At 42.1% G+C, this 25,129-nt stretch overlaps 1 protein-coding gene and 1 long non-coding RNA gene across 3 annotated transcripts; one reads left to right on the forward strand and one right to left on the reverse strand.

The window, feature by feature from the left end:
• The first annotated feature begins 16,624 nt into the window (after window positions 1-16,624).
• LOC109783143 (uncharacterized) lies at window positions 16,625-18,306 on the forward strand. Of its 2 annotated transcripts, none has more exons than XR_002237650.4 (3): window positions 16,625-17,560; window positions 17,661-17,746; window positions 17,859-18,306. It is a non-coding gene; the product is annotated as an uncharacterized lncRNA (long non-coding RNA). The 2 variants fall into 2 exon arrangements; XR_005764324.3 differs by having other exon boundaries at window positions 16,626-17,560; window positions 17,868-18,306.
• Window positions 18,307-18,649: 343 nt separating this feature from the next.
• Window positions 18,650-20,260, reverse strand: LOC109783043 (uncharacterized). Its single transcript, XM_020341685.1, has one exon. It carries the CDS (start codon window positions 20,258-20,260, stop codon window positions 18,650-18,652), a length of 1,611 nt encoding a protein of 536 aa, XP_020197274.1.
• Window positions 20,261-25,129: the final 4,869 nt, after the last annotated feature.

Genomic DNA, 25,129 nt, shown 5'->3' on the forward strand with positions numbered 1-25,129 from the left:
ACTGATCACGGAGGGCTTCTACATCAACACCATAGCCTCTCCGATGATGTGTGAGTAGTTTACCTCAGACCTTTGGGTCCATAGTTATTAGGTAGATGGCTTCTTCTCTCTCTTTGGATCTCAATACAAAGTTCTCCTCGATCTTCTTAGAGATCTATTCGATGTAATCTTCTTTTGCGGTGTGTTTGTCGAGATCCAATGAATTGTGGGTTTATGATCAAATTTATCTATGAACAATATTTGAATCTCCTCTGAATTCTTTTATGTATGATTGGTTATCTTTGCAAGTCTCTTCGAATTATCAGTTTGGTTTGGCCTACTATATTGATCTTTCTTGCAATGGGAGAAGTGCTTAGCTTTTGGTTCAATCTTGCGGTACTCGATCCCAGTGACAGCAAGGGAAACGACACGTATTGTATTGTTGCCATCGAGGATAAAAAGATGGGGTTTATATCGTATTGGATGAGTTTATCCCTCTACATCATGTCATCTTGCTTAAAGCATTACTCTGTTCTTATGAACTTAATACTCTAGATGCATGCTGGATAGCGGTCGATGTGTGGGGTAATAGTAGTAGATGCAGAATCGTTTCGGTCTACTTGTCGCGGACGTGATGCCTATATACATGATCATACCTAGATATTCTCGTAACTATGCTCAATTCTATCAATTGCTCGACAGTAATTCGTTTACCCACCGTAATACCTATGCTCTTGAGAGAAGCCACTAGTGAAACCTATGGCCCCCGGGTCTATTTTCCATCATATTAATCTTCCAACACTTAGCTATTTCTATTGCTGTTTATTTTACTTTGCATCTTTATTTATCTTTATCATAAAAATACCAAAAATATTATCTTATCATATCTATCATATCTCACTCTCGTAAGTGACTGTGAAGGGATTGACAACCCCTTTATCGCGTTGGTTGTGAGGTTCTTATTTGTTTGTGTAGGTGCGTGGGACTCGCGTGTGGTCTCCTACTGGATTGATACCTTGGTTCTCAAAAACTGAGGGAAATACTTACGCTACTTTACTGCATCACTCTTTCCTCTTCAAGGGAAAACCAACGCAGTGCTCAAGAGGTAGCAGGCAACAGGGACAAGGTGGGGGTCACTGATGGATCACTAACCAACCTATACTAAGCAGTTTAGGGTAAGCAGATAAGGTACAACAGCAGATACAAAAGCAGGCTATGCATCAGAATAGGAGCAAACAATTACAGTAGCAAAATCTAATGCAGGCATGAGAGAATGGAATGGGCGATATCGGGATGATCAAAGGGGGGGGCTTGCCTGGAAGCTCTGCTGAAAAGGGAGAAGTGTCGTCGTTGACGTAGTCGATCACAGGGACAACATTGGTCTCGGGGTCTACCGGAGAAAAGAGGGGGAAGAAACAATAAATATAAAGCAAACAAAGCATCATAATGCATAACATGGCAATATGTTGTGTCGGGTGTGACATAACCTACGGCTACACGATATAGGTGAAGGGGAAATTCAACCGGGAATGTTTTCCCGGTTCCGGACCTGTGTCAGACAGATGACCGGAGGGGGAAAGTTCCATGTTCAGATAGTTAGAGCCATCTGACAGATGAACGGACTGCGTATTCAGATTTGTTGGATTTTTCTGAGCAACTTTCATGTAGAAAACATTTTCATCCGAGCTACGGTTTATTTCCTATGAGTTTTCAAAGATTAAACCATTTTCTGGATTTGTTTATTTTAACAGAAAGAGATTATTGCGTCAGCATGTTGTCACTGCGACGTCAGAGTGAACAGACCAGTTGACTGGTCAAAATGACCAGTGGGGCCCACTTGTCCTAAACAGTGGGGCTAACGGAGGTTTATTTTAATTAAACAGAGTTAATTAACAGCTGGGCCCCACATGTCAGTGACCCATTAAACTAACTAATTAAGTTTATTTATAAAATCATTTTAATTAGTTTAATTACGCGGTGGGGCCCGCATGTCAGTGCCACTGGGATGCCCAGTCAGCATGTTGACTGGGTCAACCCAGTCAATGGGGCCCCCATGGCCCACTGGCAGTGACCCAGGGGTGGGCCCCGCCTAGCCACGTCGACGGACGGCGCCGGAGCGACGTTGGCGAGGCAAAACGCGGCGGCGCGACTCGGGAGGTGGTCAGAAAACATGAACAGGGCACCGTTCGTCGAGTTTTCGGACGCGTTCGAAAGCTACGGCTGCGCCACGTCCAACGGTGGTGGTTGTGGCGGCAAGGTGACCGGAATCGAGTGCGGCGAGCTCATCGGCGGACGGCCGGAGTCAGGCGCGAGAGGAAACAGCGATGCAGCGCATTAGCGAGCGAATTGAGAGGCCATGCGAGACGGACGTGAGGCGGCGAGTGCAAGGGGCGCTGGCCCGTGACCATTTGGTCACCGGAGGCACACCGGCGACGAGCGCAGGCGGTGGTGACGTTCGGGTGAGCATTGAAACATCGACTCCGGGCACGGCGAGCAGCGGCAAGTGGCGCGTTCGAATCCTACGGCTACGGCGAGCACGACTGCTAGCCCAGTTGAGCTCGACATCGTCGGTGGTGATAGCAGCAGCAACGACGGCGGAGCTCCGTTCGGGCAAACATGGCGCGGCAGCTACGGGCGACGACAGGCAGCGCAGAGAAGAGGCGGAAGGAAGGTGTGGAGCTCACCGAGCGGCCACGAAAGACCCTCGACGGATTAGTAGCTACAGGGTTTGCCGGAGACGACGAGGATTGCCGGCGACCGAAGACGTGGATGAGCTCGATCCCCTCGCTGTGGTGGCTCCCGTCTCGCTCCTGTGGTTGCAGACGACATAGAGGATGGAGGCGGAGCGAGCTGGCACGATGGTGAGGCGAGGAGGCGACGATGGCCGCAGCTAGGACGGGGCCATGCGACGGGCGCGCTCGGGATCGAGCGAGAGGAGAGGGGAGAGGTGGATTTGAGGGGAGAGGGAGAGGCCAAGAGGGAGAGCGAGGTGAGTGGGAGAGGGAACCGAGGAGGCGTGGGCGTGGCGGCCTTATCCCGTCGGCGGGGACGGCGAGGTGGTCGGGCGGCGACGAGCCCCTGTAGCGGTGCGCACCGGGGGAACATGAGGGAAAGGAGAGCGACCCGGGAGGGGAGCTGGGCCTGCCTCTGTGGCCTTAGGCCCAGGGGCAGGGGGGTTCCCTTTTTTCTGTTTTTTTCTCAGGAGCTTTTGCATTTTCTTTTAGCCACTAATGACTTTGCAAAATTATGCCACTCGCCAAAACAATTTCAAGAATTTGTGCACTGCCACAAAAAAGATTGTGAGGCTTTTGAAAAGTTTGCCACTTTTATAAATTAAAAAGGCATTTAAATTATTGCTTAGGTCACTGTTTTAAGTAGTTTAGGCCACTTAAACATTTTGCAAAAATGTTGGTTCACCACCAATATTAGTTATGGATTATTTGCCACATGATGAACATTTTAGATTTCATGTCTGACAAATATGAATTTTTGACTTTAAATTAGATTTGAATTTGAATTGTGATTTGGATCAAGTGAAGATTAGCAACAGTAACATAGTGACATGGAACCATTAACAGGGGATTACTGTAGCATGACACTGGGGGTGTTACAAATCTCATCCACTACAAGAAATCTCGTCCCAAGATTTAAGTGGGGAAGTAAATAGTAACTTCGGGAGAACTGACCCTTATAGGGTTAATTATCTGGTGAACAATTTAGGGAAAGCGGCAGAAGTATCTCTCGAGTTGAAACTTAAGAAAACATCGAGAGCAAAATATGAAGGTACAATAGGAAGTTTCGAGCGGGTAGGCAATCGTTTGATGCCTGAAACAAAGTGTAAAGGGGTCCAGAGCAACGAGAATAAGTATTGCGTGTGATACCAGATTTGATGATCTCTTGGAAGGTGGATCGTGAATTACATATGAAGCCAAGCATGAGGAATATCTTTTAGAAACAAGGGTGTACAGGAGAGTCGGTTTCGATCCTGTGGAACTGTGGTTTATGGGCCCACCATGCGGGTTAAGAGTTGGAAGAGTGGTGACATCTCATACGGTCATGGTAGCAAGGCATGTCAGAGATAGCCTGTCACTTATGTCGGCAACAACGTCGGTACCAAGGGCGAGGGACGAAGAGAACCATATTCCTGCTCGTAAAAACGAGGTGGACCAATAGGCAAAGTTCTCGTCCATCAGTGGTTACCAGAATGTTGTCAACGGTAGTAATAGGGTCTCTTACTAACAGAGTTATACACCGAGGTGTCTACATAAGCAGGGAATTATTTCTGCTTAGATCATATAGATCACAAGAAAGGTTAAACAAGACAATGGAAAGGAAGATGCAATTATCAGATTAAACAGAACAATGGAAAGGAAAATGTTTTTAAACACATATTTCAGGGGTATATCCTTCCCAAGGACAAGCAGAGCATGATATCCATGACAGGATAGAAGTATAAAACCATTTAGGTAAGGGGATAGGAATTTCATGACATTACCCATACAACGGGGTTTGGATAATTGAAAAAGAAAATTTAGTATCGTGCTTCAAATGTTCTTATTGAAGATCAGATTACCATAGACATGCTTCGAGATAGCATTGACATGGTTTTCAAGCAAAGGTCATACTTTGGATACACAAAGGATCCATCGGAAACCACTTAGAAAATAAGTCATACAACTTCAGCAAGGAAAAGATGAGGGTGTGGCCAACGAGCTCAGCAACAATCCATCGACATGTCAAAAAGGATGTATTTCCAAAATTATATGAACAAGTTTGTGTTGGGGAAGGCAAGGATGTTGTCGATGATAACACAAATCATCGAGGGGCAAGGATTGCATTTCTCATCATGAATTCGATTAATATCCTGGAAGAGCTCAGAATGTTGATGATGATCATGACACATTTGTCGAGAGATTTCATGATGATGTAATCAATCGACGATAACATCAAGTCAAGGAATGATGAAGCGAAAGTTTACTAGAACCACGGGTACGACACAAACTAGAAATCCAGCTTGTTGTTCAAGGCGAAAAGATATGACGAGGAAGATCGACGTAAGATTACCTCATCGTTGAAATTTGTGCTCTGAGAAGAAGGACCAGGTAACACAGTTAAAATCATCACAAAAATGATATAGCCTAACAGGCTAGGAATGACTTGAAGGATTATTAAACTCGTAAGCAGCAAAAATTACTTAGAGTTATTGAAACAGAGTGTGGAATCGATTCACTTATCGGTGTTCTTGAGTGACTAATAACTCAAAACTTGAGGGGAAACTGAAATCGGTGAGAAGTTATACTAGATGAAGACTCATAGTAAGCAAGACAGTTCCTTGTTATTCTCGAGATACTAGAGGGTAATACTCAAGGGAAGATAAAAATAGAGGTTGCGGAGATGCATTAATCTACAGAAGACAAGTGCTTTAACTTGTCTGAGAAAAGGAATCAAAGAATATCAATATGACCGGAACCACGATTGCAAAAGACAGAATCCCAGATTTAAGACGAACTTATACCAAGGGAATACTTAATTGAAGAGAAGCTTCTATGACAAGATCTACATCGTGTCCATGGGCATGAACACAAAGTTCAAGGTCGACTCCCACTTCTCCAATGCACAACTTTTCATTCACTTCTCGCTTTCGAAGAAGTTGTAATGTTGAAATTCGATCCGGCGTAACACCAGTAGAGCATGACCCATGAAAACTTTCGGGTTCATACAGTTTAGGGAAGGCATAGGTTCAACCCATCGGGGCATCTTAGGAACATATAGCACAAGCAAGAGTAAATAACACAAGCTCGAAAGCAGAGCATGGTCGGCAAAATCAGATAATACGATTTACCAAAGGCATTATGTATCGGGGAAAGAACTCACAAGGTGAAGAATGTGAAGGACTCTTAGATAATAATCCAATGAAGAGTCTCGCGGACCGCAAAGAATCTGATGTGAGTATTAGTACTCAATCAGAGGGAGAAAGAATGCAAAGGCATCAGTTTATAGAACATCTGAATAATCCGAATCTTAATTGCATAGGAATTATGATCTCCAAAACGGGGGATCATAAGCAAATGCTCTGATCAAAGGATGAGTGAGCTGAATATAATTAGATGGGCAATCAATCAAGGTTTGATTGGCCAAGTACTAGCTCATGTGCGGAGTGACGTCTGAGCCGAAAGGATGAATTCTAGTTTTGACTGATGATTGCGACCATTCACAAACATATCGAATCAATGGCTCAAAATGACAATGACAAAGGATGTCAACGAAGATTACTAGACATATGGAATTAACCATATTGCAGGAAGGCAAGAATTTCAGGAGCAATAGGCTACTGAGGATTTCGTAAGATCGAAGAACATTTCAGAGAATATTACAAAACATATGAATAACTGGGGATGACTGCATCCCCGGTAAGTATGAGGAGTTATTCGTAAGGGCATTCATGCGGTAATGAACTGCAAGGCAGTAAACTCAAAGGATTCTCGGGACAACAGGGAGTATTTCGGGGCATCTTGTAATAACAAGAGTAACTGGGGATGAAGGTACGAGTGACATGGACATGCAGTATTCATAGGGACTTACCGGTGGTAGGGAATTGCAAACGCGATTCACACAAGTTATCGGGATAACATCGGAGAGTATCTTCGGGGTCTTCTGATGAATCAAGCCATCACCTGGAATGAAGGGGTCCACCGGGAGGAAGTGGGTACGAGAGCCTAATGTTAGAGTTAGTAAAATTTTTAACCCGAATAGACGAGACATGAAAGTTCTAGAGTATAGACAAGGAATAAAAGATACTAATACCACCCAATGGTGACGTGGGCCCGTAAGCCACACAACCAAGTTAGTAAAACAGTTTTGGATGACTAGACTCAACTTCGGCCAAGGAGTTGGAAAGGGGGATCCAACAGGCAGTCGGCTCTGATACCAACTTGTGACGCCCCCGATTCAATCGTACACTAATCATACACGCAAATGTGTACGATCAAGATCAGGGACTCACGAGAAGATATCACAACACAAATCTAGACACAAATTAAATTAATGCAAGCTTTATATTACAAGCCAGGGGCCTCGAGGACTCGAATACATAAGCTCGAATACACAATAGTCAGCGGAAGCAACATTATCTGAGTATAGACATGAGTTAAACAAGTTTGCCTTAAGAAGGCTAGCACAAAAGCAAGATCGATCGAAAAGGCAAGGCCTCCTGCCTGGGAGCCTCCTAACTACTCCTGGTCGTCGGCGGTCTCCACATAGTAGTAGGCACCGTTGGGGTAGTAGTAGTCGTCGGTGGTGTCGTCTGGATCCTGGGCTCCACCATCTGGTCGCGACATCCGAGAAGAATGGAAAAAGGTGGAAAAGAGGAAGCAAAGCAACTGTGAGTACTCATCCAAAGTACTCGCAAGCAAGGATCTACACTACTTATGCATCGGTATCAATGAAAGGGGTAGTATCTATGGACTAACTGCAGAATGCCAGAATAAGAGGGGGAGAAGCTAGTCCTATCAAAGACTAGCATCTTCTGGAAACCACGATCTTGCAGCAACAGGAGGGAGTAGAGTAATATAACATAAGTCATATTTATGTTGTTGTATCAACGCTCCGGGATCCTTTCTCGACTCCTGAAGCAACATATCCAAATCATGCCTCAGCATCCAGTTATAGTTGTATCGATCGGGATACAACTCCGAGTGTCTATTACCATAGGACAGGCTATCGGTGGATGTTTTCTTCCCTGCAAGGGTGCACCAACTTACCCACCACGCTCGATTAACTCCGGCCGGACACACTTTCCTGGGTCATGCCCGGCCTCGGCCAAACAATACGCCGCAACCCGACCTAGGCTAAATAGAGAGGTCAGCACGCCGGACTAAACCTATGCCCCCAGGGGTCATGGGCCATCGCCCCGGGAACTCCTGCACGTTGCGAACGCGGCCGGTGAGCAGACCTAGCTACCTCCTTAAAAAGGCAGGTGCTTACCAGTCCAACCCGGCGCGCGCCGCTCAGCCGCATGACGTCTATTATTCTTCGGCTAATGCATACGACACAGAACGCCCATACTATGCCCATGTGATGGTTAGTGCTATCAGGCCAGAGGCCCCTCGGATCAAATATCCAAATCGTAGTGGATTAGGAACGCGCGGTAACAAGCAGAGACTCACAAAAGATGTGACCCCGTCGCCCCGTCTCGAGGACTTGAGGAAAGGGCTAAGAATGCTCGGCCACGCGTCGTAATTATCTCGCGGGCACCTTCCAGGTCAAGCCGACTCCACATCACTCGCAATTAAGCTCGCGCGGGTACCCCTCAGGGCCGACCCGTCTTTAGTAACATGGTTCTGTGTAAAGTCATAGTAACCATAGTATCTGTGTGTCTAACGCCAAGGGGAACCCTGAGGAACCACCCTCGATGGATTTCACTCGATGTAATCATCAAGGTGAACGTAAGAGGAACCACCCTCGAGGTTCACACTTGAGGGGTTGCACGACAGAGTCGTATCGGAAGTGGTTAAGGAAGAATCACCCTCGATGACCACGACCGAATAGCTACACTAGAGGGTTAACATCAGAAGTGCTGATGAGGTCTCACCCTCGGCACTCGATAGTAACCCAGTAGTGTCGAGCAACTAAGGGGAAAGTGATGTTCGGTGCCGGGGCCTGGTCTTCGATCCCATTGACCGGGTCTTCGATGATGAAGCAGGGGCAACAAGGACAAGGTGGGGGTCACTGATGGATCACTAACCAACCTATACTAAGCAGTTTAGGATAAGCAGGTAAGGTACAACAGCAGATACAAAAGCAGGCTATGCATCAAAATAGGAGCAAAAAATTACAGTAGCAAAATCTAATGCAAGCATGAGAGAATGGAATGGGCGATATCGGGATGATCAAAGGGGGGGCTTGCTTGGAAGCTCTGCTGAAAAGGGAGAAGTGTCGTCGTCGACTGATACGTCCATTTTGCATCATGGTTTTATATCAATATTTATTGCATTATGGGTTGTTATTACACATTATGTCACAATACTTATGCCTATTCTCTCTTATTTTACAAGGTTTACATGAAGAGGGAGAATGCCGGCAGTTGGAATTCTGGGCTGGAAAAGGAGCAAATATTAGAGACCTATTCTGCACAACTCCAAAAGTCCTGAAACTCCACGGAGGCACTTTTTGGAATTAATAAAAAATACTGGCGAAAGAATCAACCAGAGGGGGCCCACACCCTGGCCACGAGGGTGGGGGAGCGCCCCCCTGTCTCGTGGGCCCCCTAGCAGGCCTCCGGTGCCCATCTTTTGCTATATGAAGTCTTTCACCCTGAAAAAAAATAAGAAGGAAGCTTTCGGGACGAAGCGCCGCCGTCTCGAGGCAGAACCTGGCGAAACCAATCTAGGGCTCCGGCGGAGCTGTTCTGCCAGGGAAACATCCCTCCGGGAGGGGGAAATCATCACTGTCGTCATCACCATCAATCCTCTCATCGGGAGGGGGTCAATCTCCATCAACATCTTCACCAGCACCATCTCATCTCAAACCCTAGTTCATCTCTTGTATCCAATCTTTGTCTCAAAACCTCAGGTTGGTACCTGTGGGTTGCTAGTAGTGTTGATTACTCCTTGTAGTTGATGCTAGTTGGTTTATTTGGTGGAAGATCATATGTTCAGATCCTTCATTCATATTAATACCCCTCTGATTATGAACATGAATATGATTTGTGAGTAGTTACGTTTGTTCCTGAGGACATGGGAGAAGTCTTGCTATAAGTAGTCATGTGAATTTGGTATTCGTTCGATATTTTGATGAGATGTATGTTGTCGTTCCTGTAGTGGTGTTATGTGAACGTCGACTACATGACACTTCACCATTATTTGGGCCTAGGGGAAGGCATTGGGAAGTAATAAGTAGATGATGGGTTGCTAGAGTGACAGAAGCTTAAACCCTAGTTTATGCGTTGCTTCGTAAGGGGCTAATTTGGATCCATATGTTTCATGCTATGGTTAGGTTTACCTTAATACTTCTTTTGTAGTTACGGATGCTTGCAAGAGTGGTTAATCATAAGTGGGATGCTTTTCCAAGGAAGGGCAGTACCCATCCACCGGTCCACCCACATATCAGATTATCAAAGTAACGAATGCGAATCATATGAGCGTGACAAAAACTAGCTTGACGATAATTCCCATGTGTCCTCGGGAGCGTTTTCCTTTATATAAGAGTTTGTCCAGGCTTGTCCTTTGCTACAAAAAGGATTGGGCCACCTTGTTGCACCTTATTTACTTTTATTCCTTGTTACCCGTTACAAATTACCTCATCACAAAACTATCTGTTATCGATAATTTCAGTGCTTGCAGAGAATACCTTGCTGAAAACCGCTTGTCATTTCCTTCTGCTCCTCATTGGGTTCGACACTCTTACTTATCAAAAGGACTACGATAGATCCCCTACACTTGTGGGTCATCAAGACTCTTTTCTGGCGCCGTTGCCGGGGAGTGAAGCGCCTTTGGTAAGGAAAAATTTATATAGTATGTTGAAATTTACTGTCACTTTTTACTATGGAAAGTAATCCTTTGAGGGGATTGTTCGTGGTATCTTCACCCCAACCAGTAGAGCAAAGATTTGCTCCTCAACCTACTGAAACTACTGAAATGTTTTACTTTGGAATTCCTACGGGTATGATAGAGAAACTGCTTGCTAATCCTTTTACAGGTGATGGAACATTACATCCCGATTTGCACCTAATCTATGTGGATGAAGTTTGTGGATTATTTAAGCTTGCAGGTATGCCCGAGGATGTTATCAAGAAGACGGTATTCCCTTTATCTTTTAAGGGAAAGGCATTGACATGGTTTAGGCTATGTGATGATATGGGATCATGGAACTACAACAGATTGAAATTGGAATTTCATCAGAAGTTTTATCCTATACATCTTGTTCATCGTGATCGTAATTATATATATATATAATTTTTGGCCTTGCGAAGGAGAAAGCATCGCTCAAGCTTGGGGGAGGCTTAAGTGAATGTTATATTCATGCCCCAATCATGAGCTCTCAAGAGAAATTATTATTCGAAATTTTTATGCTCGACTTTCTCTCAATAATCGCTCCATGCTCGATACTTCTTGTACTGGTTCTTTTATGATGAAGACTATTGAATTCAAATGGGATTTATTGGAAAGAATTAAACGCAACTCTAGGATCTCGACGAAGGTAAGGAGTCAGGTATAACACCTAAGTTTGATTGTGTTAAATCTTTTATGGATACCGATGTTTTCCGTGAATTTAGCACTAAATATGGACTTGACTCTGAGATAGTAGCTTCTTTTTGTGAATCCTTTGCTACTCATGTTGATCTCCCTAATGAGAAGTGGTTTAAATATAATCCTCCCATTGAAGTAAAAGTAGTTGCACCTATTAAAGTTGAAGAAAAGACTATCACTTATAATGTTGATCCTATTTTTCCTACTGCTTATATTGAGAAACCACCTTTCCCTATTAGAATAAAGGATCATGCTAAAGCTTCAACTGTGGTTCGTAAGAGTAATACTAGAACACCTACACCCCCTGAGCAAATTAAAGTTGAACCTAGTATTGCTATGGTTTAAGATCTCTTGGCCGATAATATTGATGGGCATGTTATTTACTTCTGTGATGAAGCTGCTAGAATTGCTAGACCCGATACTAAGGGTAAACATAGACCTATTGTAGGCATGCATGTTATTTCTGTTAAAATAGGAGATCATTGTTATCATGGCTTGTGTGATATGGGTGCTAGTGCAAGTGCAATTCCTCATTCCTTATACAAAGAAATTATGCATGATATTGCACCTGCTGAGATAGAAGAAATTGATGTTACAATTAAGCTTGCCAATAGAGATACTATTTCACCAGTTGGGATTGTTAGAGATGTTGAAGTCTTGTGTGGGAAAGTTAAATATCCTACTGATTTTCTTGTTCTTGGTTCCCCACAAGATGATTTTTGTCCCAATATATTTGGTAGACCCTTCTTGGATACTGTTAATGCTAAGATAGATTGCAAAAAGGATGTTGTTACTGTTGGATTGGGGGATATGTCTCATGAGTTTAATTTCGCTAAATTTCGTAGACAACCCCATGATAAAGAATTGCCTAGTAAAGATGAAATTGTTGATCTTGCTTCTATTGTCGTGCCTCCTAATGATCCTTTAGAACAATATTTGCTAGACCATGAAAATGATATGTTTATGAATGAAAGAAGGGAAATAGATGAAGTGTTCTTTAAACAGGGACCTATTTTGAAACACAACTTGCCTGTTGAAATTCTAGGGGGTCCTCCTCCACCCAAGGGTGATCCCGTGTTTGAGCTTAAACCATTACCTGATACTCTTAAATATGCTTATCTTGATGAGAAAAAGATATATCCTGTTATTGTTAGGGCTAACCTTTCAGAGCAGGAAGAAGAGAAATTATTGAAAACTCTGAAGAGCACCATGCTGCTATTGGATATACTCTTGATGATCTTAAGGGCATTAGTCCCACTCTATGCCAACACAAAATAAAATTGGAGAAAGACGCTAAACCGGTTGTTGATCACCAACGACGGTTAAATCCTAAGATGAAAGAAGTGGTAAGAAAATAAATACTAAAGCTTCTGGAGGCAGGTATAATTTATCCTGTTGCCGATAGTCAGTGGGTAAGTCCTGTCCATTGTGTCCCTACGAAGGGAGGTATGATTGTTGTTCCTAATGATAAAGATGAATTAATCCCACAAAGAATTGTTACAGGTTATAGAATGGTAATTGACTTCCGCAAATTCAATAAAGCTACTGAAAAGGATCATTACACTCTACCTTTTATTGATCAAATGCTAGAAAGATTATCCAAATATACACATTTTTGCTTTCTAGATGGTTATTCTGGTTTCTCTCAAATACCTGTGTCAAAAGAGGATCAGGAAAAGACCACGTTTACTTGCCCTTTCGGTACCTTTCCTTATAGACGCATGCCTTTTGGTTTATGCAATGCACCTGCTACCTTTCAAAGATGTATGACTGCTATATTCTTTGACTTTTGTGAAAAGATTGTTGAGGTTTTCATGGATGATTTCTCCGTATATGGAACTTCTTTTGATGATTGCTTGAGCAACCTTGATCGAGTTTTGCAGAGATGTGAAGAAACTAATCTTGTCTTGAATTGGGAGAAGTGTCACTTTATGGTTAATGAAGGTATTGTCTTGGGGCATAAAATTTCTAAAAGAGGTATTGAAGTTGATAAAGCTAAAGTTGATGCTATTGAAAAGATGTCGTGTCCTAAGGACATTAAAGGTATAAGAAGTTTCCTTGGTCATGCCGGTTTTTATAGGAGGTTCATTAAGGACTTCTCAAAAATTTCTAGGCCTCTGACTAATCTCTTACAAAAAGATGTTCCTTTTGTCTTTGATGATGATTGTGTAGAAGCATTTGAAATACTTAAGAAAGCTTTGATTTCTGCACCTATTGTTCAGTCACCTGATTGGAATTTACCCTTTGAAATTATGTGTGATGCTAGTGATTATGCGGTAGGTGCTGTTCTAGGACAAAGAGTTGATAAGAAATTAAATGTTATCCAATATGCTAGTAAAACTCTAGACGGTGCCCAGAGAAATTATGCTACTACTGAAAAAGAATTTTTAGCAGTTGTATTTGCTTGTGATAAGTTCAGACCTTATATCGTTGATTCCAAAGTAACTGTTCACACTGATCATGCTGCTATTAAATATCTTATGGAAAATAACGATGCTAAACCTAGACTTATTAGATGGGTTCTCTTGCTACAAGAATTTGATTTGCATATTATAGATAGAAAGGGAGCTGAGAACCTCATTGCAGACAACTTGTCTAGGTTAGAGAATGTTCTTGATGACCCTCTACCTATTGATGATAGCTTTCCTAATGAACAATTGGCTGTCATAAATGCTTCGCGTATTGCTCCATGGTATGCTGATTATGCTAATTACATTGTTGCTAAATTTATACCACCTAGTTTCACATACCAGCAAAAGAAAAAGTTTTTCTATGATTTAAGACATTACTTCTGGGATGACCCACATCTTTATAAAGAAGGAGTAGATGGTGTTATTAGACGTTGTGTACCTGAGCATGAACAGGAATAGATCCTACGCAAGTGTCACTACGAGGCTTATGGAGGACACCACGCTGGAGATAGAACTGCACATAAGGTATTGCAATCCGGTTTTTATTGGCCTACTCTCTTCAAAGATGCCTGTAAGTTTGTCTTGTCTTGCGATGAATGTCAAAGAACTGGTAATATTAGTAGACGTCAAGAAATGCCTATGAACTATTCACTTGTTATTGAACCATTTGATGTTTGGGGTTTTGATTATATTGGACCTTTTCCTTCCTCTAATGGGTATACACATATTTTAGTTGTTGTTGATTACATTACTAAGTGGGTAGACACTATTCCAACTAGTAGTGCTGATCATAACACCTCTATTAAGATGCTTAAAGAAGTTATTTTTCCGAGGTTTGGAGTCCCTAGATACTTAATGGCTGATGGCGTTTCACATTTTATTCATGGTGCTTATCGTAAGATGCTTGCTAAGTATGGCGTTAATCATAGAATTGCATCTCCTTACCACCCATAGTCTAGTGGTCAAGTAGAACTGAGTTAGAGAGATCAAATTAATTTTGCAAAAGACTGTTAATAGATCTAGAAAGAATTGGTCCAAGAAACATGATGATGCATTATGGGCCTATATAAAACTGCATATAAAAATCCTATGGGTATGTCTCCGTATAAAATGGTTTATGGAAAAGCATGTCACTTACCTCTCGAACTAGAACATAAGGCATATTGGGCCATTAAAGAGCTCAATTATGATTTCAAACTTGCCGGTGAGAAGAGACTATTTGACATTAGCTCACTTGATGAATGGAGAACCCAAGCTTATGAGAATGCCAAACTGTTCAAAGAAAAAGTTAAAAGATGGCATGACAAAAGGATACAAAGCGTGAGTTTAATGTAGGTGATTATGTTTTGCTATTCAACTCTTGTTTAAGATTTTTTGCAAGAAAACTTCTCTCTAAATGGGAAGGTCCTTACGTTATCGAGGAGGTCTATCGTTCCAGTGCCATAAAAATCAACAACTTTGAAGGCACAAATCCGAAGGTGGTGAACGGTCAAAGAATCAAACATTATATCTCAGGTAATCCCATAAATGTTGAAACTAGTGTTATTGACACCGTAACCCCGGAGGAGTACATAAGGGACACTTTCCAGAACATTTTAGACTCCGAAAAGGAATAGGTATGTGGTACGGTAAGTAAACCGACTCCAAAACAGTTCTAATAGCGCTTTTCTCCGTTTTGGAATATTTAAGGAAATAGGGAAATAAGAAGTAGTTCGGGAAGGACACGGGGCGTCCACGAGGGTGGAGGGCGCGCCCTACCCCCCTGGGTGCGCCCCCTGCCTCGTGGGCACCTCGTGTGCTCTCCTGTAAGTGCATCTAGTGCCCCTTAGTGATTTTGGTGTATTGAAGACTTATAGGTTAAGGGAATAATATGTTTATGAGTGTACATAGGTCTATAAGTCTATGAGGCGTTTGATATTGACAGAGAAAGTCGACCCCTAAAAATGAAGTTCTTCGACTGAAGACTTTGGATTTCTGAAGACTTTCTGAAGACTTTGAAAGTGAAGAAATTGGTGTAACCTTGAAGACTTGGTATTCATTTGAGGAACATGAAGCGTGAAGACTTTTTTTTCGTAGTTTCATTTTCTCTTTCTTGAGTCATAGGAAACACCGTACTATTAAAGGGGGTCGAGGAAATACTAAGGAAAAATTTCCATGTGATGCTCAACTCAAAATCCTACACCTACCAATCCCTTCGAGTGAAGCCATTGGAAATCTCATACAGTTTAGTCATATTCTTCAGTGACAGAGACGAAGTTCTTCTGGTCTCTGAGGAATTTGTTCTGACTGAGGAGTTAGGAATTCGCCAGTGCGGATTGCCTACACAGTGAGGAACATGATAGCCCTGAGGAATTTGATACTCAAATTTCTGACCGTTGTTGTGCTATGCGCCAGCTGTCCCAAAATATCTACCCACCTAACGGTCATATCATTGAAGGGCATTTATGTCTTATCATGACGGGCTGCTCCCTAGGCTATAAATAGCCGCCCCTACAACCACTAGCTGGTTGGCTGCTCCGAGAGAAACTGACACTTGTCATTTGAGAGCATCCCATCCTCCGAGGACTTTGAGCGAAAATCATCAAGTGAGGAAAACCCAAAACCCAAACCCAAACACCTACAAACCCAAAGTGATTGAGCATCACTGAAGAGATTGATCCTGCGTGGATCCGACGCTTGTTACCTTTGAAGACTGTGCTTCTTCCAGACGGTTAGGCGTCATGGTCTAGAGCATCCAAGAGGATATTGTGGATCGCCGAGTGACCGAGTTTGTGAAGGTTTGGAAGTCACCTGAAGACTTACCACGAGTGATTGGGCGAGGTCTGTGTGACCTTAGCTCAAGGAGAATACGGTGAGGACTGTATGTCCGGGACTGTGTGTCCTCAGGTTTACTAGTCGAAGGCACGTGCTTTGCACGTGTGCGTTGTTAACTAAAATTTTCATACAAACAAGAAAACTTTAAATAAAAATGAAGCACTTTTTATATGGAGTTTAAGCTTCCAACCTCTTGCCGTGTTATAATGTTGATGAACAAATTTGATTCTTATATTTCCAAAACATGTCAAGAGTAATTTTGTTTAACACTTACAAACTTACAGTTAGTATTCTCAAAACAGTAAGTCAAATCATGGGACCAAAAAATTTCAAAAAATAATCATCTGCATGCATTGTACATAACTTGGACATAGATGGAATATAATGCATTCTACCATGCATATCAATATTTAGGGTCTCCAGTGTTAAAAAAAAATTTAGGGTCTCCGCAAAAAAAATCCAATATTTAGGACTTCACAAAAAAAGGTATGTATCGTCGTAATATTTGTGAGAATGGCCCTTCAGCTCGACCTTTTTTTTAGGGAAGACCCCTCGACCTTTTGCGTCCTGCCTTATGCTAAAATGTGGTTTTGGGCCAGCAGAGTAACACACAGCTATAAGGGCCTGGAAGCTTGCCACTGGGTCAGTTTGTATGGAGGCCCACTCAGAAACGCCAACACAGGTGAGTTGTTCCCTGCCTTAGCTCAAAAAAAAAGTGAGTTCCCTGCCTCTATGTCGAGCGGCTCTTAGAAAAAGAAAAGATTCTTCTGAAAAAAATGAACTCTCAACCGGAGCAGCACCGCGCCGCCGCCCCTCCCCCCGTCTCTGGCCCCGCGACCCGACGAACGCCGACCCGAGGACCGCGAGAGGGAGAAGGGGCAGCGCACGACCTGGACATCCGGCAATCGGCCTCGGCTGGTCGCCTCGCCCAGCCCAATCGTCATCAGCAGCCATGGCGGCGCCTGAATCCGGCAGCCACGGCCTCAAAAGAGCACACGCCGGCAGGTGGAACACTTCACGCCTCCACGGCTGCTCCGCTATTGCGCCGGCGATTAGCACCGACCGTAGCATCAGTGCATCAGCATACGGTACTCAGTAGGCAGCAGCACCGTGAGTACTTCAACTTCTCTGAATTTCTGATTTTTTCAATTAAAGAATGGAGATAAGATTGATCAGTGTGAATAATATATTTAAATTTGTTGATTTGTAGGTTACAAAAATAAAGAACAAGTCGGGTGATTGAAACATTTCTGCACCCATTCCTTGCTTACAAAAGAAATATAATGAAGTTAAACTGTAAGTTTCCATGTTCGTACAATGTAACTAAATTAATAGATGTTGCCACTTATTAAGAATAATTTATAGGTTCGTTGTCATTATTTTGAATTTTCATGTGTTATATTTGTAGCTTCTGCAGGTGTTATGTCAAGGTATCACCATGGCAAAGATCCCCTTTGCTGCTAACCAGGAGGCAGGAACTTGAGAATTGTTTCAGAACTATGAAGTGAGAGCACTCTGAAGTTTGATGTGCACTTGACGCTTGATCATTGCACTTCCCCTGATGAGTTCGGATCTGATTCTGCTCATTGTGATGTAGCCCCAGCATGTAGAAGCCACAACATCTATGCTGATGTTCGTAAATTTCCTTCTTGGTTTATCTCCTGTGTCAGTTCCTGCAAATTGGTAGAGGGCGCAGTGCGCCGACTCATGGTCTTGCTTCCCAGGTGCATCAGATTAGTATTAGTAATCTACTATGGATGGGGCATGTCCATCCATTGTTGAGTTGGCTTGTAATGACTCTGTAACTCTGATTCCGTATGAGTATTCAGAAAATAAAGGAAACTGACCTATGCCCATTTCTGTTGACTTAATGTTTCTGTCGTATGTTAAAACTGAAAAATGTATGTTTATTGCATATACTTGTGAAGCCCAATGGCTATCACAAAAAATGATATGTGCTAACTTATGTTTCTCGATTTCTGTTATATGCTATAACTGAGAGAAGAACGGTAAATCTGTAGTAGATTTAAGTACTGTACATGCTAGAATATTACCCCTGTAAACATATCTTTTGGTCTACAATTTTCACACGGACAAGATAATGACTGAAACCCTAGCTAACATTATCTTTCCTGGGTACTATTTACATGAATACAACCATATTAGAAACATCACTGCAGTACACAGCATGTTCATGGATTATACCAAAACATCCATGTAGACAATATTTTTTGTGCTTTTCCCTGATGGGTCAATATCCTTATTTGGCCTTGCAAGTATTCTAGTTGTTTGTCTTGATGTCCCTCTAGACAAAGCAACATAGAGTTGGCCATGAGAAAACACCGGCTCAGGAAGATATATGCCAACATTTGGGATGGTTTGACCCTGGGCTTTGTTGATTGTCATGGCAAAACTAAGCCGAATTGGAAATTGTTTTCTTTTAAACTTGAAGGGGAGAACATCATCCTCTGAAGGATAGAGAGGAATTCGTGGAAGGAACACTCGCTTCCCAGCATATTGTCCGCCAATAATTTCTGCATCAATAGCATTATCTTGAAATGCCTTAATAATAAGCCTTGTACCGTTGCATAAACCATTAGAAGGATCAAGATTGCGAATCAAAATAACAGGGCAGTTGATCTTCAATCTGAGAATATGCGGAGGTAGGCCATTAGGTGTGAGTGAAATTAGGAACTCAGGTTGATAGTGATTATGTGGATCATCAACCACCGAGTCAAAACTGTAATAGACCTTTTCTTCTCCAGGAAATCGATCAATAAGCATTTCATTTAACTCATCCACATATTCATTCTTTGTGGAAAGAATGGCACGTGCACTAATATAAGATGGCGAGTTTCCATTTTTGTCCATTGAAGGGAAGATTTCATCAATTAACTTACCAACAGAGGCCTTTACATCTGTGTAACCTATAACAATTTCTTCAGGCAGGCGCACATAATCTTGACCAATTGATTCCTCTGTACCATTACCAATTCTAAGGAGAAAATCAGAGAACCATGGATCAAACAATGCCCTCATATTGCGCCATAGTTTGATATGTCTTATGTCTGGCCAAAGATAAGACTTTTTTAGTGTAGCATCTGTAATTTGTGCTCTAGTGCCATGCCTCACCACCAGAAGAACCTGTCTAAAATCACCTCCAAACACTACTACTTTCCCTCCAAATGGTGATCCACAACCGGTGATATCTTGCAGAGATCTATCAAGTGCCTCCACAGCTTGACGCTTTTTCATAGCAACTTCGTCCCAAATTATTAAAGATGACCTCCGAAGTAATTCTGCAGTTCCACTTTGTTTACTGAAGTTGCACATGCTGTCATCCTGAATATTAATTGGAATTTTGAATCTGGAATGAGCTGTTCTACCGCCAGGCATGATAGATGCAGCAATTCCGGAGGTTGCTGTTGCGATAGCTATTAGTCCCATTGACCGCACCTTTGCGAGCAAAGCCTTATAAAGGTATGTTTTCCCTGTACCTCCCGGACCATCTATGAAAAAAACCATACTCTTCTGGTGCAAGACATGAGTCATTATCTCATCAAAAGCAAGTCGCTGCTCACTATTTAGTTTGTCATACAAATCCAAGTGTTCCTGCTCAACCTCAATAGACATCTCATCACATACTTCTCTCCAACTTAAGCTCTCTAAATCATTGTTATCCAGTAAGCATGGCAAGTCAAAGTTATTTATGTCCTTCCCCATTGAATATAACAAACTTCTAAGATCTTTAAGCACCATTTGCTCAGCTACTTCAGCATTTACATTTTCTCTTCGAAAATCATCACACATGGCTTCTAAATGCTTGTCCCACAGTTCACGGACATTTGTTACCTCACAGAAAACTAAAATTGTTGCAAAATTCTTCTAAGTGCAGAGGGCATTTGAAATGTCGCAGCCTCGCTGAGACAATCTGAAATACTACGATCATCTTCAATGAGACCCCTTCTCTGTGCAGCCTCTCTAAAAGTCGAGAAAATAGTACCTTCAACAGTTCGTAGATCCTCAAATGATTTGGCTCCCCTCATGTGGTTTAGTAGTATCCTCAAGTAATAACGCTCTCCTTCAGCAGGGTGCGCGGACACAAGTCTCCCAATCTGAATTCGTTTCTGTTTGCGACGTCTCCAACTTTTGCAACTGCTGTCCCACACAAAATATTCTGGAAACTCCTTATACAAGAAATTTCTCGCGTAAATGTCAATAGAATTCATTCTAAAATATTCACTAAGCATTGTTTTTGAAGATGATTCTCTGTGTAAAACATTATCCAAATTATCGGAGTCTTCATAATGCACAAGATGCATATTTGGCAAATGGACCTGCAACTGCAAAACTGGAGGTGACATCTCACTTAAATTGAAAGAATAAATCCTCCATATTGCCTCTGGAGGTGATATAAACCTTGCATCCCTATATTCACGAATCTCATCTATAACAACATTATCTCCTCTGGACTCAATGACAAAGGAGGCGCGATCATGACCTTTGTATATGTACTTAAATAAATATTTAACAGCCTTAATGCTAGAGCAAACTTCTATATTGATATGGCAATTGTATCGCATAAGTAGATATGGGTTGTAAGGAACAACCCATCTATTATCCAAGACCGCACCCCTAATGCGCACTCGACGACCATCATCCCTCCGTCTATAAATTGGATATGAGTCCTTTCCTTGTAATGTTGTATCTGAGAATGTCCGCGGATAATGGTATCTACAATTTCCATTTTCCATGCAAGCATTCTTACTGTTCAGAACTCCACATGGTCCATGCATCATGTGCTTAATAACTAAATCATGCAGTACAAGGTATTTGTCTTTATCTGGGATCTCTGCTGATATTATCTCATCATATTGATCTGGATTAGTAATCTTGCAATTCGACTTCAGAATAATTAGGAAGTGTGCATGCGGTAGGCCTCTCTTCTGAAATTCTATTACATGAACATGTGCAACGACTTCACCAAATAATTTTCTCTTGAATAAAAGATCTTTAAGATCCTCCAACTTTGCCTTGAAGACTCGTGCGACCAAATCTGGACGATCTTGTGGTGATTGGCCTGGTTCCAACTCTCTAGTTATCTCTTCCCACTGCGGGTTGCAAGTCATTGTAATGAATAAGTCTGGCTTCCCAAATCGCTGGACCAATGCCATTGCATCTAGATACCTTCGACGCATGTCTCTTGGTCCTCCAATAAATTTTGGGGGGAGCACAATACGCTTTCCTGTCATGCATGCACGTGTCTCACCAGCTACAACGCTATCAACCAATCCTTGATATAAATCTGCACGTATGAGAACTTGAGTTGACGGTTGTAAATAGAAAGCCAGCCTTATTGACTCAATCTTGATGTACATATCAACAATATACTGTTGAGTTAATCGCCTTCCAAATAGTAAGACGTTGAAATCACCATCTCGAATTTGTAACTTATAACAATGATATTCTCTTGGTGACACACAAGAACCAGGGCTCTTTTCCATCCCTGCGTGCAAGGCAATTTATGGTTAGATAAATGAATCTGAAACAACGTAATAAAAAAGTATACTTGACAAAAAACTTGCCTTCTTCGTTGAGAGCATTTGCTTGATCATCTCTCTTCCTCCTAGCATGGGGACCAACTTTTGGTAAGTTCAAGTTCCATCCAACTTCCCCTTTCGGGAAAAATAGCGGATATGACAATGGGTCATAGCAACCATGGTATGCTTTTATGTACCGTGGTTTGTCCGATTTACCATACACCATGATACTCCTGTCAAAATGACCTCGAGGATTATTTCCCTCAACCCAGATTGCTGCTACTTGTGATGTTGTTGGAGCATTATATACTCTCTGATCTAAGGCAATATCTGTGTTGAGCTCAATCATATATTCATCAAGGTTTGGAATAGAACCAAGGTTTCTAAATATTTGTACATAAGGGTTACTTGAAAGTATATTTACCAACTTCCGGATGAGAATTTGGTTTAAGTTAGGCGAGTGAAGAAATCTTTGTTGCAAATCTGCATCCGTGTCATAGAAGTATAACTGTAAATGCTTGGGGCCATCTTCTTTTGGAACCAACTGGTCAATACGGTGATAAATTTGGCCCTGTGCACGAAAGGTGTAAACTCCAGACCTCCTATTGCAGAACCTTTGGTCCAAGATGACACCAAGAGAGGTAAAAGAGAAATGAGAATTGAAGTACCGTATATGATCTTGGAAGTATTTTGCATTTGGATCCTGACTCGTGTACAACTGACGCAATTCGTCAGGAACCACTGGGGTTACTATCTTCACCTTTCCATTCATGCAACAAAAAGTTGGTGTCTCATATGGGAACCTTTTTGCATTACAATGTCTACAGTTGGGCACTCGCTCTAGAAAATGATGACCACTGGGCACATTATGATATATACGATCATATGGATCTGCTTGTATACATTTTGTAACAAGCTTTGGTTCTTGATATGATTCAAAGTCAAGACCTATATTTTTTTAAAGTAATATTTTAGTAAAGTATTACAAATAACTATGAATGATTGAGCAAAGTACCAGTCAATACTTACCTGGCCCATTATACATAAGACTTTCATCGTCCACCTCATCGCACTCAATGTTGTCTTCGGTATTTGCCAGATAATCTGTTGACAAATTATATCTAGTTGTAAATAGATGAAATACTTGTTATGTGCTACATATAGATTAAATCATTGTTTTTATGACTAAAATTACCATGAATGACAGGAAAATAATCCTGGGGCACATAAATGATGTCTTCATGCAAGTTGTTGGTATTTCTACCAGGATCCCGTGCAGTACTACAACTTCCTTTTTCTGACCTCTTTCTTTTATTAGGGCCACAAATCTCTTGTACGTGTGTTTCTTCTTGATCATGTGATAGTTGTGAGTACACATTGGTGCAATGTTGTCGCTTACGCTGACCTACATTTTTCAATTCATATTTTGTAGCTTGTTCTTGCGAGGATATCGATGATAAATATATGCCAGATGGACTGATAGTGAAGCGAGTTCCAGCTTTTGGACGGCTTGTCTCAGAACCACCACTATCTGCCACAGTTTTCAAGGAAAAATAGTCAACGACGGTGTAATGAAATATAATAAATAAATTTGTATAGTAGATATTTGTTAATTAATTATATATCACAACCTTGTTTGCCTTTTGATGAAGACCCTAGTTGAGTAAATACTGAATCGTGCCTCTCATAGTTTGAACTGCCCACGACTTCCTCTCCTGTAATGTAGGTTCAATTTACCCAATAATTATACATCGCATAATAAAAAAGATAAACGAACATTCAACGGCCATTGATAAAGTTTGTAATGCATATTTTATTGATTAGAACAGTCACCTGTCATGGATTGGTTCTTATTATTAGATCTCAAAATTTTCTGTTGTGGTGCTGGTTGTGTGTTGTTACAACTTGCACTGCACTCACGCCGCATTCTTTTATACTCACGATTCCTTTGCAGATAGGCTTCCCTTTGATATGGAGTCATTTGCAAATACCTATCCCGGTCGCGGTAACGCTTACGCTGGGAAGAATTCATTTGCATAGCCTTATTGGTTTCTGCTAAAGGATCATTCTGCTCTGCAACCGCAGCTACTATTTCCCCACCAAACAAAAAACACACAGTATATCAAGGCAAGCGATCAATAAGGATAATAAGTAGAAGATATCGACATATTAAAAAAACGTATGTTGGTTCCCTTTTGGTGAAGTCATCGAGTGAACATTTGTAATATCTCTGAAAGGAATTCGGCCTTCCATCTCTTGGGTTTTACTGGACAGCTAGCGGTTATGACTTCGATTCTTGATTGTTATAAGCCAGGTGTTTTCAGCCACAACCTACAGTATATGAGCATTAGACCATTTTTAGGTTGCCAAATCCGAGAAAAATAATTAAAGCATACTCAAATTTGCAAACAGCTATGAGACATGAACAGAACGAACATGTGCTTTATGTTCAGATAGCACTGCCTTTTATAGTCTACCAACAGATAGCTTCTTGGACAAAAGCACAAACACCTTGCGTGCAAGAAAAGCAGAAAAAATCAACAGCCACAATCAGACCAGTGAATATGCATTTCATATACTCGATAGCAAGAAGGATAACTTGCGCAACATTCGCACGCAAAAGAATCATCACAGAATTCCAAAGGAACAGATTAGGATGGGACACCTAGAGAAGGAATAGCTCACTTGTGGTCCGTCGGTGGCACTATGGTCAGCTGGTTGTAGGAGGATGTCCAGCTCTCATGAACCTGGACTCACCAGGCGGCAAGAAAAATCGAACCAAGTCAGAGCTTGCAAGGAGACGATGGTGAAGCTGCAATCTGGACGCTGAGGTGATTGGAAGGAGCTGGGGGCGTGGCCGGCGGTTATGAACTGGCGGAGATCGTGGTGTGTGATGTACACGCTAGAGAAATTTCATACAGAGCATATGGATGTGGTGGTGAAGTGAGCGAGGCTGCGCCTTGGCGGGGAATCGATTTGCTGGAGCCTTGGCGGGAATCGATTTGCTGGAGGCGAGCGTGGGTTGTGGAGTCTTCCAGAAGGGGCGACTGAGTTCAGGCTTTGGCGGGATTAGGTGGGTGGCGAATCCGGTTAATGTGGGCCGTTCGATCTGATAAAGTGGATGGCTACAGATGAACCC

This window comes from Aegilops tauschii, chromosome 7, assembly GCF_002575655.3.
Source record: "Aegilops tauschii subsp. strangulata cultivar AL8/78 chromosome 7, Aet v6.0, whole genome shotgun sequence".
Lineage (NCBI taxonomy): Eukaryota > Viridiplantae > Streptophyta > Magnoliopsida > Poales > Poaceae > Aegilops > Aegilops tauschii.